This window comes from Agelaius tricolor, unplaced genomic scaffold (assembly GCF_023055355.1).
Source record: "Agelaius tricolor isolate 1412-34295 unplaced genomic scaffold, bAgeTri1.0.p SCAF_1, whole genome shotgun sequence".
Lineage (NCBI taxonomy): Eukaryota > Metazoa > Chordata > Aves > Passeriformes > Icteridae > Agelaius > Agelaius tricolor.
Window position 1 is genome coordinate 33,420,438 of NW_027269261.1, and position 15,260 is coordinate 33,435,697.

Sequence of the window (15,260 nt, forward strand, 5' to 3'; positions counted from 1 at the left end):
CACTTTTATGTGCGGAGTGGGGAATCTTCTTTTGTATGCAGTCATGGAGATCATCTTTATAAATAATGGAAAAGCTTACAATTGTGATTATACATCTCTTTGCAATACCTGTATATCCTTTGTTTCTCTAACACTGAAAAGACATCTCAAAGACATGTGAAAAAGAAACTTTGTCTTTTATCTGCATTCTTTCCATAGAAATTATTGTTTCCTTAGACAAAAAAACAGAGAGCCTTGTTCATCTTGGAATTCCTCATCTCCTGAGAATATATAATGTGAAGCCCTCAGTGCCACACTTTCTTTAATTAGTAGTAAGATGACCTGCTGCTTATACTTACCCAAGCTGCATCCTGTGCACCTCTTCCACAGCTTCACCAGAAGGGAAACTGGGGATTTAAAAAATAATATAGCAGACATAATTATCAAGGCATGTGCTTGAGATATTGCTACTGTTGATACTGCTTCTGCTTTCTATCAACAGCAGTCCTTGTGACAGCTGAGGCAGTTCAGTCATGTTTTGCTGGAAGGGCAGGTTTCTAAGAGGAAGCTTAAATAAGCAAAGCAAAGTTCTCTTCAGTCTTTGTGCACAGCAGCAGGATAAGAGCATGGCCTATGAGAAAGAGCCAAGTGACTCACCATTGCTGTCTCCTCCTCCCCAGGGGGCTGATGGCAGCCTTATGCAGGCAGCAGGAATGACAGCAGCCTTGTCATCAATCACAAGAGTAGAGAAGTTCCTTTAGAGAGCCTGCCTTGCTGATGCTGCAAATGTGTTTAATGGGTTTGGCTGATCTGTCTGTAGGATCTGTACATATCAAACCAGGCTGGAATAGAACAGAGCAACATATGGCACATCACATGCTTGGAAGGCCACTCCTGCACAGACTGAGTTTCTTGTATTTAACTTAGAGAATGCTAAACATGGCTAAGCTGTGCAAGGATCTGTGACTGGGACAGTTCTGTGGCTTAACGATGGCAGGTAGCTCAGCCCCACACAGCCTCTTGTCCCTCTCTCCCAGTGGGATGTGCAAGGGAATCAGAAGGGTAAAAGGGAAAACTTTTGTGTTGAGATAAAGACAGTTTACTAGAAAGAGCAAAAGCTTCAGGCAAAGGCAGAGCAAAATAAGGAATTCATCCACTACTTCCCATGGGCAGGCAGGTGCTCAGCCATCTCCAGGAAAGCAGGGCTTCATCATGTGTAATGGCCATAACTCTGATCATCTCCCTCTTTCTCCTGCTTCCCCCAGATTTATATGCTGATCTGCCATGCTGTGGGGGATATCCTTTTAGGTACTTGGGGTCATCCCTCCCAGCTGTGTCCCCTTCCTGCTTCTTGTGCACCCACAGGCTACTTGATGGCAGGGTGACATGGGATGCTGTAAGGCCTTGACTCTGTATAAGCTCTGCTCACTGGTACCTAAAATGTCCCTGTGCCATCAACACCGTTCCCATCACAAATCCAGAACACAGTCCCAAACCCCAGCTACTGGAAAGGAACTAAACCTGGTACAGACTATAAAATCAATTAAACAGGAACAGGAAATATCCCTGGGCACTGGCACTCAATCATCATAGTCCTGCATTGTTAACAAGGTCCCTGGCATGGTGTTGGGCACTTGTCTCTCCCAAATAATTCCAGGCATGGTTATTGAATTAGTTTGGGCAAGGGAACATCTTGCAGACAGTTGGGTATGGCCATACCATAGCAGAGGACAAGAATTACAGGGAAAGCTGCCAGTTCTCCATTTTGTGCCAGGTAAAAGTTTTTATCTTTTTTAATTTACTACGTAGATGCTGTGTGTCTAAAGACCCTTTTTCAAAAATTTGTAGTAACTAGGAAGAAAGGAAGGGGGGAAATACTCTAAAAATCACTGAGGTGAAGGGAAATACATGCTTGATTTTGAAAGGTGCCAAGGAAAAGATGAGATCTTGAAATTCATGGCAGTGAAACTGTACTTGTCCTGTGCACAGAGAAATAAATTCTCATCAGAGTGGGAAAAGCAGAGTAAATTTTTGCAGTAGTGTTTTGGAGCCAGTAGGCAGTGGGTGCATGCTTACATACCTGCAGATCCACTGCAGCAGGGAAGACAAGATTTGCCAGCTGATCCCATGTTGTTCATGCTGGGATTGTTGAAGGCTGTTGTGGCTTGCTCAGTTCTTATGAAAGTGCCACTCTCAGTGATGTTTAAAGAGTTGGTCCTATCATAAATACAGGTATATGGAGAATGCCTGAAGCTGGGAAAAATCCTCCTCCTGCCTAGTTATGCAGTTCTGAAACACAGACTTACCTTAAAGAGATCATAAGGAAGCAAAAGGAAAGCCAGGAACCCAGTCTGCATGTGGGGAGCCTTAAGAAAAGACTGTTTACCATGATGGGATGATCCTCATGTCTTCTTTCTTTTTTTTTTTTTTTTTTGGTTTTGTGGTGGTTTTTTTGCTTGTTTTTGGGGTGTTTTTTTTGGTGTTTTTGGGGGGGTGTTTGCTTATTTTTAAATTAATTTTTTTACAAGTAGAAGAAAGTTGCAGTGCTCTCTGTTAGTTTAGAATCTAGTAAATGCTGAAGTAGAAATGTTAGAGCTGAATGGTTGGTCTGATGCATATGCTGGTTTCAGACAGTGTTGGTGCTCAGCATTTTCTTTTAACTGTACCAAACCATAGTGACAAACTCACAGCTACTGCTGCCACGAACAGTACAGGAAACCACTGAGCTGTCCCCTGTGACCTGAGCATATTTCACACCAGATTTTACTGAATTTATTATTAAAGTTGAATTGTCCAAGTCAAAAAGTGTGCAATGTTAAGTGCAAATTTTTTGAATAACATGATTGGTGTTTGGGTACAATGTGCAGCCACTACTTTCCATTATTGCTAGAAGTCCAGATTAGTTCCACTGCTGTACAGGATGGGGTTTATGCGCCAGTAAAGTTTTAGCAACTACCCAAGATAGAAACAGAGGAACTGTTGTAACAAAAGAGGAGACCTGCATGCTTCAATGCTATTGCTTTTTCAGTTATTTTCACTGCTTCTCCAAAGCATCAGTATCATTGCAGCCATTTCCACTAACAGCAAGAGTGAGCAGCTCTATGTATTTTCTAATTTGTGCTGAAGCCTAGGAGTGTTACCTTTGTGAAAACAGAAAGCAAGGACAACAAGGCCTGTTTGTACATGCTTCCTGACCAGGTTACACTGGCATAATTCATCCGAGTTTATTTGTTTGTGTTTTTTTCTAAATGTGATCATATTTCCATTAAAGCAATGTCCACTCATACAATGCTGCATTTGTTGCATTCTGGGTCAGTCTGTTTATTTTGACCTCCTAGATTTCATGTTATCATGATCAACTAATTGTCTCATAACCTGTAAGAAAAATCCTTTAACATACTTAACAGGTGATTTCATATTGTCTGAGCACAGTAGAAAGGCTTCAAACTTTACAGGCCTCATGCAAAAGCATGTATGTGCACAAGCGTAAGGATGGCCTAGATTTTCTTGTGCTGTAGTACTTTGCAGCTGGCTACAGCAAAAATGCATGTCTCACACCATTATTTACAACTGTAACAGTGAGAAATTACAAAACCTACTCTTCATTAACCTCAAATAAGGCTATTCCTGCAGCCAGTGATTGCCATTACATTGATGGAGTGCTGAAACAGCTCAATAGTCCTGGCTGGCCTGTCTCTCGTGTGACTGCACTGCAGCTCCTGCCTCCCACCACTACCCAGAACACATCCAGCAGAAGCTGCTCAAATGATTGATGAGAAAAGCAGCTCATAAAGGCAAGCACAGCGCCTGAAGCAACAGCTGTCTAGCCCTGTCCCTGCAGTAATTAGATAAATGAACCCCAAATGAAATCTTACAGGCAAGAGTAGAAGGAAGTTATAACATCCCCAGTGTGGATCTCTGCCTGTGTTGCCTCATTGCAGTCTGTGTTTGTAGCTGTTGGTGTGTGATACAGATTAGACACAGCTTTACCTCTCCCACCTCCCCTCCTCGTTTTGCTGCTGGTCCTGCAGACAGACCCCTGTGGGCACAGGAGACATGGCAGTGTCAGTGCCTGGACTCTGCTTTCTTTTTATAATTTCTTTGGCACCAGTTCTACTTTGCAGAGTGTGCTGAACCTTTGTCCTTCTCCACAGAGTATGAGCATAACAAAAGGTCTGTGACAGGTCACAAATTGAGTTTATCTGGGGAAAATCCTGCAATTAGCAAATTCCTTCTTTGAGAAATAGTAGGTGTGCTTATAGGGATGCATTAGATAAAAAAGGAGAAAGAAAAATGGTTCAGGCAACTGAAATTTTTAGAGAGTTGATTAAAAGTTTTATGCTTATTTTTACAGTACAGTAGCATAGTGATAATACAGCATTTCCCCTAGGTTTTCTCTTGATGTGACTCAATGGTATCCATGAAGGAACCCATCATGCCAATAATTGCTGTTTAGAGAGAAATTTATGAAAAAAAATTAATATATTCAGAAAATGTATATGCTTTAAAAAATGGTGTATATAGTTGAAATACATTCATGTATGTGTGAAATAAGTACATAGACAAATTTACAAAAAAACCCAAGAAAACAACAAAAAAAACCCCAAACCTGTTGAGGAAGACTGAAAAGCAGAGCTCTGATTCTGCTTTTACTTGTGGCATTTCACATCTGGAGTAGTATTGTTGAATTCAGTGACTGTAGAACTCATGTAAGAACAAGTCATGTCTTTGAAGGCAGGAACTGAAATTCAGAGAAGTAAATGCACAGCAGTGATGCAGAATAAGTGACCTTTTCTTTTATTCTGTCTCTCCACTCCTAAGCTAGAGTAATTCTTGCGTACTTCAGCCAGATTTGCATGGGTGAAACATTAGATCAAAATTAGGCCCAGATTGTTTGTTTTACCAAGAGTGCATGTCTCAGGAGATTGCTTTCATGTTTCCCCATAGGAACAGTCAGAGGTGCATCTAAGGCTGGGCACTGCCAAGACCTGATGGCTGGAATTCAAACGAGAGTTTCTGGCAGACTGAGTGCTCCCTTTAATTGCAAGTGGTGTCTCTGAGATGCTTCAATTACAAGAGATTAGTGGGAAACTGTAGCAGTGGACTGAAGGAGTAATGACACATAGGAAGTGAAGCAGAAAACCTTTATTCTTTTTAAAGAGAAGTTCAATTTATACTTTATTTAAATATAAACTGCAAGCATAAAGTATTAGCATTCCTAAACTTCACTTTTCAGCTAGTTTCAAATTAACCATACTGTGTTTCTGAGTTCCCCAGAGCAGCACCATGATCTTCAGCCTGTCTGTTCCTTAAATTGAGCTGAACTCTTTTAAGTCCAGTAAGTTCCTGTGCTATCCCCATAGCTGGCTGAGTTACATTTGCCCATCCTTGTGCTGCCTCTCCTGTGGTGTAGATTTTTAGGGGCCAGCACAGACTCTGAGCCTCCCCTGCTAACCCCCCAGCTCTAAATTGCATGAAGGACTGTGAAACAGCAGAGCAGGAAGCTGTGGTCTCCCATAATTTCTACTGTTGTGAGTTAATTTACTCTTGTCATAACTACTGTTGGGAAATGCTTTTCCCAATTTCTTGGATTTAGGTTACAAGCATAATAATGTTTCATAACGGGGCGTGAAAAAAATGGCTATTGCCAATTCTTTGAGGCCAGGCAGTGGCTGAATCTCTCAGTGTGCCTGGCAGTGAAGTAAGCTGTGACTCTGCCTCCTGTACAGGTGGACAGTGTGGACAGACTGCACTAAAAGCTCAGTCATACTTCAGTTGGACACTGCCATCAGGAGGGGTCCTAGGTCCCCAATCTCAGGCTGATTGCCAGACCACAAGCTTGCCTGTCTTCTCAGAAAATATATCTGGCTCAGATGTTTTAAAACCTGCCTTGGTCTGCCTAGTTCATTGTACCACTGTTACATATGTAGTTCTGGATGTGTTTCTCAGGATGGAAGTTTGCCTGTGTTTTGTCATAGCTCCCACGGAATAATGGGGACATACAGTCTGCACAGATGGGATCTAATTATTTTCTCAATTAATGTAATGTAAATCAAGAGTAATTTGAGAGGATTTCACTAGTGTGAAACTGGCCTGGAAGATATTTAAGTGCCTACAAAGTACCAGATGAGTTCAAGTAATCTATTGTTACTACTTGTATGCTGTGTCCATGACACTCATGTGCCTATCTTTATGTTGGCATGTATTTTTGCTGGAGACTGTCGCACAGATTTGTATGTGTATGTGCCATGGAATTTGGGCCAGGCACTGTGCTGTCCAGAAAGAGCATTTTTATTATTCTTGGAGAAAAGAGAATAACTTTAGGCAGCCTACAATGTAGGCACCTACATATCAGGTAAACTTTTAAGGTGCCTGTGGTGTTATAGAGAAAGCAAGAGGTATTTGTGGAGTTATAAAACAGTTATAAAACAGAACATGCAAATTTAGTGCTAGAAAGTCTGTTCCTCTCTATTGCCTGCAAAGGGGTCAGGCAACTGACTCAGGTGGAGACAGCTTCTGTAGGCTGATCTAAAGGGAGATGAGCAGAATTTCCTTTGATGTGGTGTCCCAAGGCTCACAGACATCTTCATGATGAGTAAAAAAAGCGCTCCAGCTAAGAGGATCTCTACATGTAATCAATATGATATTCCTCTGCCATAACACATATGAACATGGTCTTTTCAAACCTAAACTATCTAGGATTCTGTGTAGGCATGTCACTTAGGGACATGGCTTAGTGGTAGACTTGGCAGTTATATGTTAACAGTTGAACTCAAGAGCTTACACATAGTTTTTATCCAAACCATGTGATTCTGTGGTTCTGTGAACCATTAGGTCTCAAAACAAAATCCCTAATGCACAGAAGTACAAAGGTTTATGGCAATAGCATTATTTTTCATGAGAAATATCTATATTTGGCAGTATTGATGAGCAATATATGCTGTTTGACAGTTCCTGGGGCTTCTGAGTTGAGCACTTTTTTTTTTTAATAGAGGTTCATTCTGTTTATCTGATGCTAGTAAATTTTTAGGATTTCAGTTAAACTGGTATTTTACTTGTGGGAAAGAGGAACCTGATGCCTTAGCTTCTATCACTATAGCTATTGGAAGTTAGGAGGATTTGCAGTATTCCTTCAGTAAGAAGTGGCAGGTATTAATCTGATTTTGTGTGAACAGGTTTAAATCCGGACCCATGCCAGTGATATTATACCATAACAAAGCCAGTGTAGCTTCTGTTAATACTGCAAGCCCATACAGTTTGAGGCCAGAAAGAATTCTTAGACTGCCTGTATATGAAAGGTGTTGTATATGAAATGTTAAATTTCACACACTATCCATTCTCCAAAACCCAAAAAAACTTAGCCCAGAGTATTCTATTAGCTCTCCTTTGCACACAAAGATCAAGGACCTGGAGGACATGGTTTCACAGGAGCCAAAAATACACATAAACTTATGGGGAAAGAGCTTTCTAAAGCATGCAAGTATTTTATTTAAAGTAGTTGAACATTAGCATTTATTTTGTTTTCCAGCAGATCAGTCTGATACTCATGATATTGGTATCTTCTTTAAAATGTGGGACACAGTAAAAGAAAGCCAAAGGCGTATGAAGTTGAAAATAGGAAAACAGCACAGGATTGATGCTCCCCTTGTTTCCTTGCTCCCCATGGATTTATAGTTGTGCTCCCTTCCTTCCCCGCTAACTTGACCACTGCTTCCCTTCCGATCTTCCAGGAGACCTAGGGGTGGAATAAACAGACCTTGCCCAGTTCATCTGGACTGACTGGGTGTGTTGGCTGCTGTTGTCCTCAGTAGAAGTCAGCTCTGCTTAGGGTTGGGTCCTGAAGAATGCTTTTGGCAAGACATTAGAGGTGGCTTTTTACAGTTAGAGGTTAAGTTTCATAAGCAGCTCAGTTGTTGGGCAGGAGGAGAACACATTCCTACCCAAGCAGTACTTTTCCTTTTTTCCTCAGATATTTGTGTAAAAATGAAATTATGTGAGCAGATTTGTGACCATTTCACCATTTAATGACAACTTGTTTTGCCAGGTTAAAATACTGGAGTTAAATTACCCATTTGACTCACTGTCATACAGAGATGTCACAGAAATACTGAATAATACTAGTTAATCTCTGGTCTCATTCTGTTGTCTTCAAAGGAACTGTGTCAAAAATGAATTTTCCCAGATTTTACTTCTCAAAGCAGCTGATTTATTTGCATGCAGGATGAGCTTGGGCCAGCATGAGATGACACCTGCATACAAAGGGCACCAGTCTCAGTGAGACCAACAGGAACTGCAGCCCAACTTCAGAGGTTACAACCTCCTCCCGGAATGCATCTGCCATTCCAGCAGCAGATGTGCTCCCACCCTATGCTGACATGACCCTTTGTGGTCACTTGCATGCTAAACGTGGGTGGGTTTGATAGAAGTGACATATGATTAAGGAGAATGAACATAAAAGTTCTGTCTAGTCGGTGTGAATGCCAATCTGCTCTAGGAGAAAGTTGTGCAGGTGTGACTAGAACTGGCAAAGAGGTGATGTTCGTCCTCTAAAGTCAGGAGCTCATGTGTCTGCCAGTGGTGAATTTATGGGGAAAACCAAAGCTAATTGATTGTCATCAGTTTTACTTACATCTAAATTGCTTACCAACTCAGCTAAGGATACAGAATAACCTCATTAAATCTATGAAGGTTTATTTTTGTCTCAGGAATAACATCTTATTATGTAGCTATTTAATGAGTTGTGAGCTAACATGTTTTAACAAATCTTTTATCGCTTATTACATTCTCTCCCTTGATGGTAATTTCAAAATCTGACCATTAAAATGGGACTCTTTTTACAAATCTTTGATGAAGGCACTCAGAACTGTGCATTTCATCTATGCTTTTGGATTAGAATTGCAAAGGTGTAAATTATAGATCTGCCTTATATGGGCTCTTATTGATCAGGCTATTTCGTAGAAACCACAGCAGTTCTGAAAGCTTAGCAGTCTAGAGTACCTTTCAGCTTTCTTAATTGGGCCACCAGGGTATGGTTAATTTTCAATTTATATTGAAAGTAAGGCAAGGTGCTGTAATACTTCCTCATTGTACTTGAGTAGCACTGACACTAAAACACCACGATGTGCATTGTAATTGTCAATACACAAGTTGCTTGTTGAAATAGATTGAGAGTTCTGGCTTCATTCACTTCGTAGTTTAGGACAAATTCTGCCTAATACTTCCTGCATATTCACTGACCTCCACTGAGACACTAGCTACAAAATGAAAATATGGGTTGGTCAAGTGTAGCTGGAAAATTCATTCAACATAACAGTTGTAGAGCAACCAATGAAACTAATGAAACATGCTCATCTTTTGTGTGTTTGCTGACAGGTCAAAGTCATGGTGCGCATTTCTTCCACGCTTGCCAGAGACACGTCTGAGTCCAGCTCTTTCCTAAAAGTTGACCCCCGCAAGAAGCAAATCACGCTGTATGACCCGCTGGCCTGCGGAGGTCAGAATGCTTTCCAGAAAAGGGGCAGCCAGGTTCCACCCAAGATGTTTGCTTTTGATGCAGTTTTCCCTCAGGATGCATCACAGGTAGGCCCTGTATGATCAGAAGAGTTATCTAAGCAGGGGTGTGCACCAGAGCCAAACTCATTTCTGCTGCAGCAGTAGTACTTTCAGTGGATTTCTACCAGGGCTGAATTTGGTCTGCCATGACCATCAATAAGGAATTCAGTTTATTAAATTTTTGCTGAATAATGGTGTGCTTTCTTTTTTCTTTACTGTAAATAATTTCTCCTAAAATTATACATTCAATATAATGTGCTATTCAATAATAGTGCTAAATGGTGCCTAATAGGAAAATCCTCAATATCAACAAGTTACTGTGTATTATAAAATGTTATTGTTGGGTGTTTACAGAGATGTGATCAGAACTACAGTTCTCTAATGCAGTCCTCTATTAACTAAGGGACCATGCAGTCCTCTATTAACTAAGGGACCAAGGATTATTTTGACAGTGTTCTATTGTACAGCTTGCAATAAGAAGATAGGGATTTTAATCCACAGGTCTTTATTAATGAGTATATATTCAGGTTTCTTATCTTTATTAGACTTTGGTTTGATGAACTATGTTACCCAAATGTCATGAAGACAGTAAAAGAGTAAAGTAACACTGCGAAGTATAATTAGAAAACAGTCTTGTAAAGCTGGCTCTGTATTCATAAACCAAAAAGAGAGAGGACACAGGGCCATCTAAATTACTGTCACATAATTGTTTCATTAGGTCAGTCCCTCACCCAGTCCTGGTCCAAGCAGCTAGCACCTTGCAGACTAATGCCTGGATGCAGTTCAAGGGGCTGGCCTGTGAACAGTCCCTTTCTTGGCCCATTTTATTTTCTGTTGTAGAGATAGTCTAGAAGTAGCCATGAACCAGGGTGGATTTACTTGATGTGTTGTCAAATGCAAAGTGCTTCCCATGGGGGCCTAAACTGAATTTTGATTGAGGTTCATCCACTGGTGTTAAGCAGTTGCTGCAGGAGCACTGTCAACCATTCAGCCTGCTTGAACCTTAAATCCAAGAATGCCTGGGGTAAATTTCTGTGTTGTACTCCTTAAAATACTGCTACAGTCTTCAGAATGGAGTCTAGTACTGTAAAAAGCTGAGAAGACTCATAATAATGTTGGGTCTCTTAGCTAATTCCAAAGAGCTGTTTGTTCCCTTTGGAACATTTTGTGGCATTCCTTACCCACATGCTTGTGGAATTAAACTCAGTCCATAACTGGGCAAATAATTGAGCATGCAAAAATTCCTCAGTGTTGTTTTTTAATCAAAACTGTATTTTAAAATCCCTTAAATAGGCAGTTCTAACAAACTAATTGCACCCCCTTACAATATGTGTATTTTTTTAATGCCACAAAGGATGTTGATGCATCGCTGAATGTAACTTACTTGATCCAGAACAAAATTCCTGCTTCATGTGCTTACACAATTAATGTCATTCCCATTAACAGCACAGGTCACATGAATGAGACAAGCAAGGTTAGATTTTTTGATACTTCAACATGATATCTGGAGCAGGGAAGACATTAATGCACCTTTCCGGTGAAAATAATTATTTTCCTTAGTATTGTTAATGCTTCTGGTTTTTTTCTTTCCTTCTTTCCTGTATTTTTATTCTTTTTTTTTTTTTCCCAATACCTGTGACAGGCTGAAGTATGTGCTGGGACTGTGGCTGAGGTGATCCAGTCTGTGGTCAATGGGGCAGATGGCTGCGTGTTCTGCTTTGGTCATGCCAAGCTTGGTTGGTATTGCTAAATTTCCCTACTCAAGCAGCAAAATGAATATTTTTAATACGGGATTGCTAGTCTGTTAGGTTAAGGAAAACAAACTTGTCTGTGTATATTAATTTGAAAGTACCTGTGAATGATCTCATGCTACATCTTCACCTCTTGCTTACACATTTATTCACTTTTCTTATTGTGTAAATGTTGGACATCATGCTCTTTGGAACAGAAGTTACCTTTGAATTATTGCTTCATTTCAGCTCTTAAATATTATAGCAATTTTGTCTTTCATTGTCTTCAGTTGTTAATAATGATCCAGTGATCTACAGTTTTCCAAATGTGCTTGGTGTTAGCCAGGATTTGCCCAAATGCCACTTTTATCAAACTGTGTACTATGAGTATTCACTCAAGTACTTGATGTTTGTGATGGCACTCTTATGGAGTGTGACTGGGCACTCAGACAGTTTGATTTATACTCTATTCCCTGATTAGACAGTTCACTCATTACTGACCTCTTCCTACTGTGTCTCAAACAAGTCTTATTTTAATGGGTGACTGAATGTTACTGATGGAGCAAAACTCACACTTTGGACATGCTTCATTAGCATTTTTCAGGTATTCATGGAAGGACAATAAAGAGGAGAATCATCATTAACACACTATTATTTTGACATAACTGAATTTTGAGAATAAACATTTGTTTGGTCATATTTATCTAATTGTATTTTGGAAGTACCATCTCTTGAATGAACAGGGGTTTATTGCATGTGTGCAATGATTTCCATTCTTTACCATCTCAAACAACCACAGATGTTCACATATAACTTAAAAAGATAATTCAGTTTTGCAGGTGGTAAAGAAGATCAAGCTGTATCAGGCCATGATTATCCCAAATTATAGGCAACAAAACCTGGACAGCACTGAATGCTGCAATGCAACCAGGTCCGGTACAATGAATGGAGCAGGTTGGTGTTCCAGTTACACCAGAAGGCCCCTCTGGACCAGGCAAGAGTGACACTAGGATGAGCTCTTAGATGTGACCTGCCAAACACAACATTGCAAATGAGATGAAAAAGGAAGCCACCAGATAACAGGCTCTCACAAGTGCCACACATCCTTTAGAGAGGTATCCTAGCTAGGCTTTTGCTGAAGCATGAGTTGGGTCTCTGCAGTTGCTTTGTTAAGTGCACCACCACCATTCCAAAAACCATGGACTTACCCAGACCTTGACAGAGACATGTGCATAGAAGTATTTTTTTCAGTGATCTTTTTGCACATAGATTCAACGTAAGAAATGAAACAAGGTAAAGAAGCCACAAGTACTTGCCTGAAAGGATGTATACCATTATCATTTGGCTTACAAATTTAGGAGCTTTAGAAAACTCATCTGAAAGCATTATATGTAGTGACACCTAATACAGTTTAAGATAGTACTCTGTGTCCTTAATCACCAAACTTTTACAGCAAAGAAAAGCCAGAGCTATAATTGCAGAGTTAAAAAATACCTAACCAGGGAATGGTTTTTACCCAGATGAAATATTAATTGTAGTGGACCCACTTCTTCACCAAGTGATCATATATACCTGGTTGGTTTTGGGGATTTTTTTCTGAATGAAGTTCCATCTGTGTGATTCTGGGACCAGGTTTATGTCAATTTCAACTCCAGCATTTGAAATACAATCTAGCAGCATTTGAAATACAATCTAGTGCTTTGAAGTAAAATTGTATTGAAAGAATACCACACTTAGAGTATTCAAAGTAGAGTTTTTTAGAGACCATGGCACTCTTGCTCTGCTCAATTCCCTCCATGATTCAACCACATCAGATGCTGTAGCATTGCAAGGTGGGGGCCTGCAGCACCCTACTTGGGAATGGGAGATGTCAGGGGAATGCATGAGGTAATGATTTTTGAAAGAAGCTCAAGATTTCATCTGGATTTTCCATGTCCTATTTGTCTACCTGCCTATATTTTCCCATTGCTGACTGTCCTTGTTGTAGTGAAGTTATTTTCATGAATGCTGTGCAGGATAACGTCTCCTGGCAGAAGGCTGTCAACATCCTGGGAATGATGTTCTATTTTCTTCATCCCCCCATTCCTGACAGGGAAGTCATACACCATGATTGGGAAGGATGATTCCATGCAAAACCTTGGAATAATTCCTTGTGCCATCTCGTGGCTATTCAAGTTGATTAATGAACGCAAAGAGAAGACAGGAGCGCGCTTCTCGGTCCGGATTTCTGCTGTGGAAGTGTGGGGGAAAGAAGAAAATCTGAGAGACCTGTTGTCAGAAGTGGCTACAGGCAGCCTGCAAGATGGCCAGTCCCCAGGTGTCTACCTTTGTGAAGACCCCATTTGTGGCATGCAGGTGAATCCAAGATTAATTTTACACTGAAACAAGTAAACATGACTTTTTTGGTTTCTTCTGGGGCCCTTGAGATGGTTCAAATTCAAGAGCTACCCAGAGCGTAGAGTTTATAGACTTGAAAGTGTTTACTTTAAAACATGCAAGAACTTTATGACCTGCAGCTGCAGGGCCATCTGCTCTCTTGGCCTAAATATTTGTACCTCTGGTATAAGTGATATGGAGCAAGGGCTTGTGTTTGCAATAAAATGTGAAAACATTCAGAGCAAACAAAAATTCACCTCATTCTTAAAAAAAAAAAAAGAAAAAAAAGTGTGATCTCTCTTCTGTAAAACAACAAACTAAAATATTTAGTTTGTTGTTTTACAAACATAAATTGCATAAATTGCTGTAGGCCATTAATATGGCTGTTTATTTCTTTTTAAACTACATTATTTATATCATTTTCATTAGTGGTTTTGTAGGGAGCATTAATTGCTACTTATTAATTGCTGCCAGGAAGTAAATTCCTGAGCTGGGCAAGTCAGTAAAAACTCAAACTCTTCTCCAATTTGGAGTTTTAGCAGGAATGAGTAACTGGCTCACCTATTTTCTGGGTAACTATGAGAAATTCTTAGCAGCCCTATTTTTTCCCCTTTAGTTTGGGTTGAGGGGAAAAGGGACCTATTCTTTCATTTTGCTTTTTGAGTGGGAGTAAATCTGCTTTTTGTATGAGTAGATGAAGAGGGAGCAGAAGAAAGTGATGGAGCTTGAAAATATTCTTTCATCCTGAAAGGCAAAGGCTGCTTTTGTTGAGAGCCCTGCTTATTCCAGGATGGGGAATAGGGGGAGAAGGGAACAGATCTACAAGGTCATGTACCCTGTATCCACCTCCAAGCATCTAGAGATCATGACTCACATCCACACAAGTTGTGAACTGTGAGATTTTAAACAGCAAGCAATAAATTTTGTGTCTTATCTCTTTGTGGTTTAAGCTTTTTAGGCATACTTAGGTCATATTTTCCATTCTTTTGCATTCTACCTAAGGACTATAAAGTTGTGTTTTGATTTGATATAACAATTAGGGTTCTCATTTTCACTTAACTCCTGACTTCAGCATTTTATGAAATACTTACTGTATCACTAGAGATCTCACCCTCTGGTGTCCTGTAACTGATGCAGTCTAGTAAATATGAGAGACTTGAGTCTGCACAGTTCCTGTTGGGGTGATGGATGGTTCAGTTAAGAATTTGCAAACTGCACGTGTTACGTAACTGTGTCACAACCAGCATCTCCTAAGCACTTAATTCCTTACTAAGGTATTTTAGCACAATAGCAATAATAATAAACATTCCATTATGGTAGCTTATTTTCATATAGATACAGACAGTACAGCTATATATACAAAATCAATTATTTTGGATTACTGAAAAAGAGGTAGCTCCATGAGACGCGTATATATATCTGCAGTGTGAAAGACTGAATTAAATTACAAGGAAAGAAGCCTTTTTATGTGTGATTACAAGACATTCTGGAGTCATGTGTCGTACACCTGAATTATCCAAATCCTCAGCTGAAGGGAGGATATTATATTATATTATATTATATTATATTATATTATATTATAGCCATGCAGATATGCAGAATAAGCAGTGTGTATAGCAAATG

General features: G+C 39.9%; 1 protein-coding gene across 1 annotated transcript in view; it reads left to right on the forward strand.

The window, feature by feature from the left end:
- Positions 1–15,260, forward strand: part of KIF26B (kinesin family member 26B) — a 277,077-nt gene that overhangs the window by 201,096 nt on the left and 60,721 nt on the right. Inside the window, exons 6-8 of the mRNA XM_071429169.1 lie at positions 9,352–9,558; positions 11,174–11,267; positions 13,354–13,616. Of these exons, the coding sequence (XP_071285270.1) occupies positions 9,352–9,558; positions 11,174–11,267; positions 13,354–13,616 (564 nt within the window). The remainder of the gene's footprint in view (positions 1–9,351; positions 9,559–11,173; positions 11,268–13,353; positions 13,617–15,260) is intronic.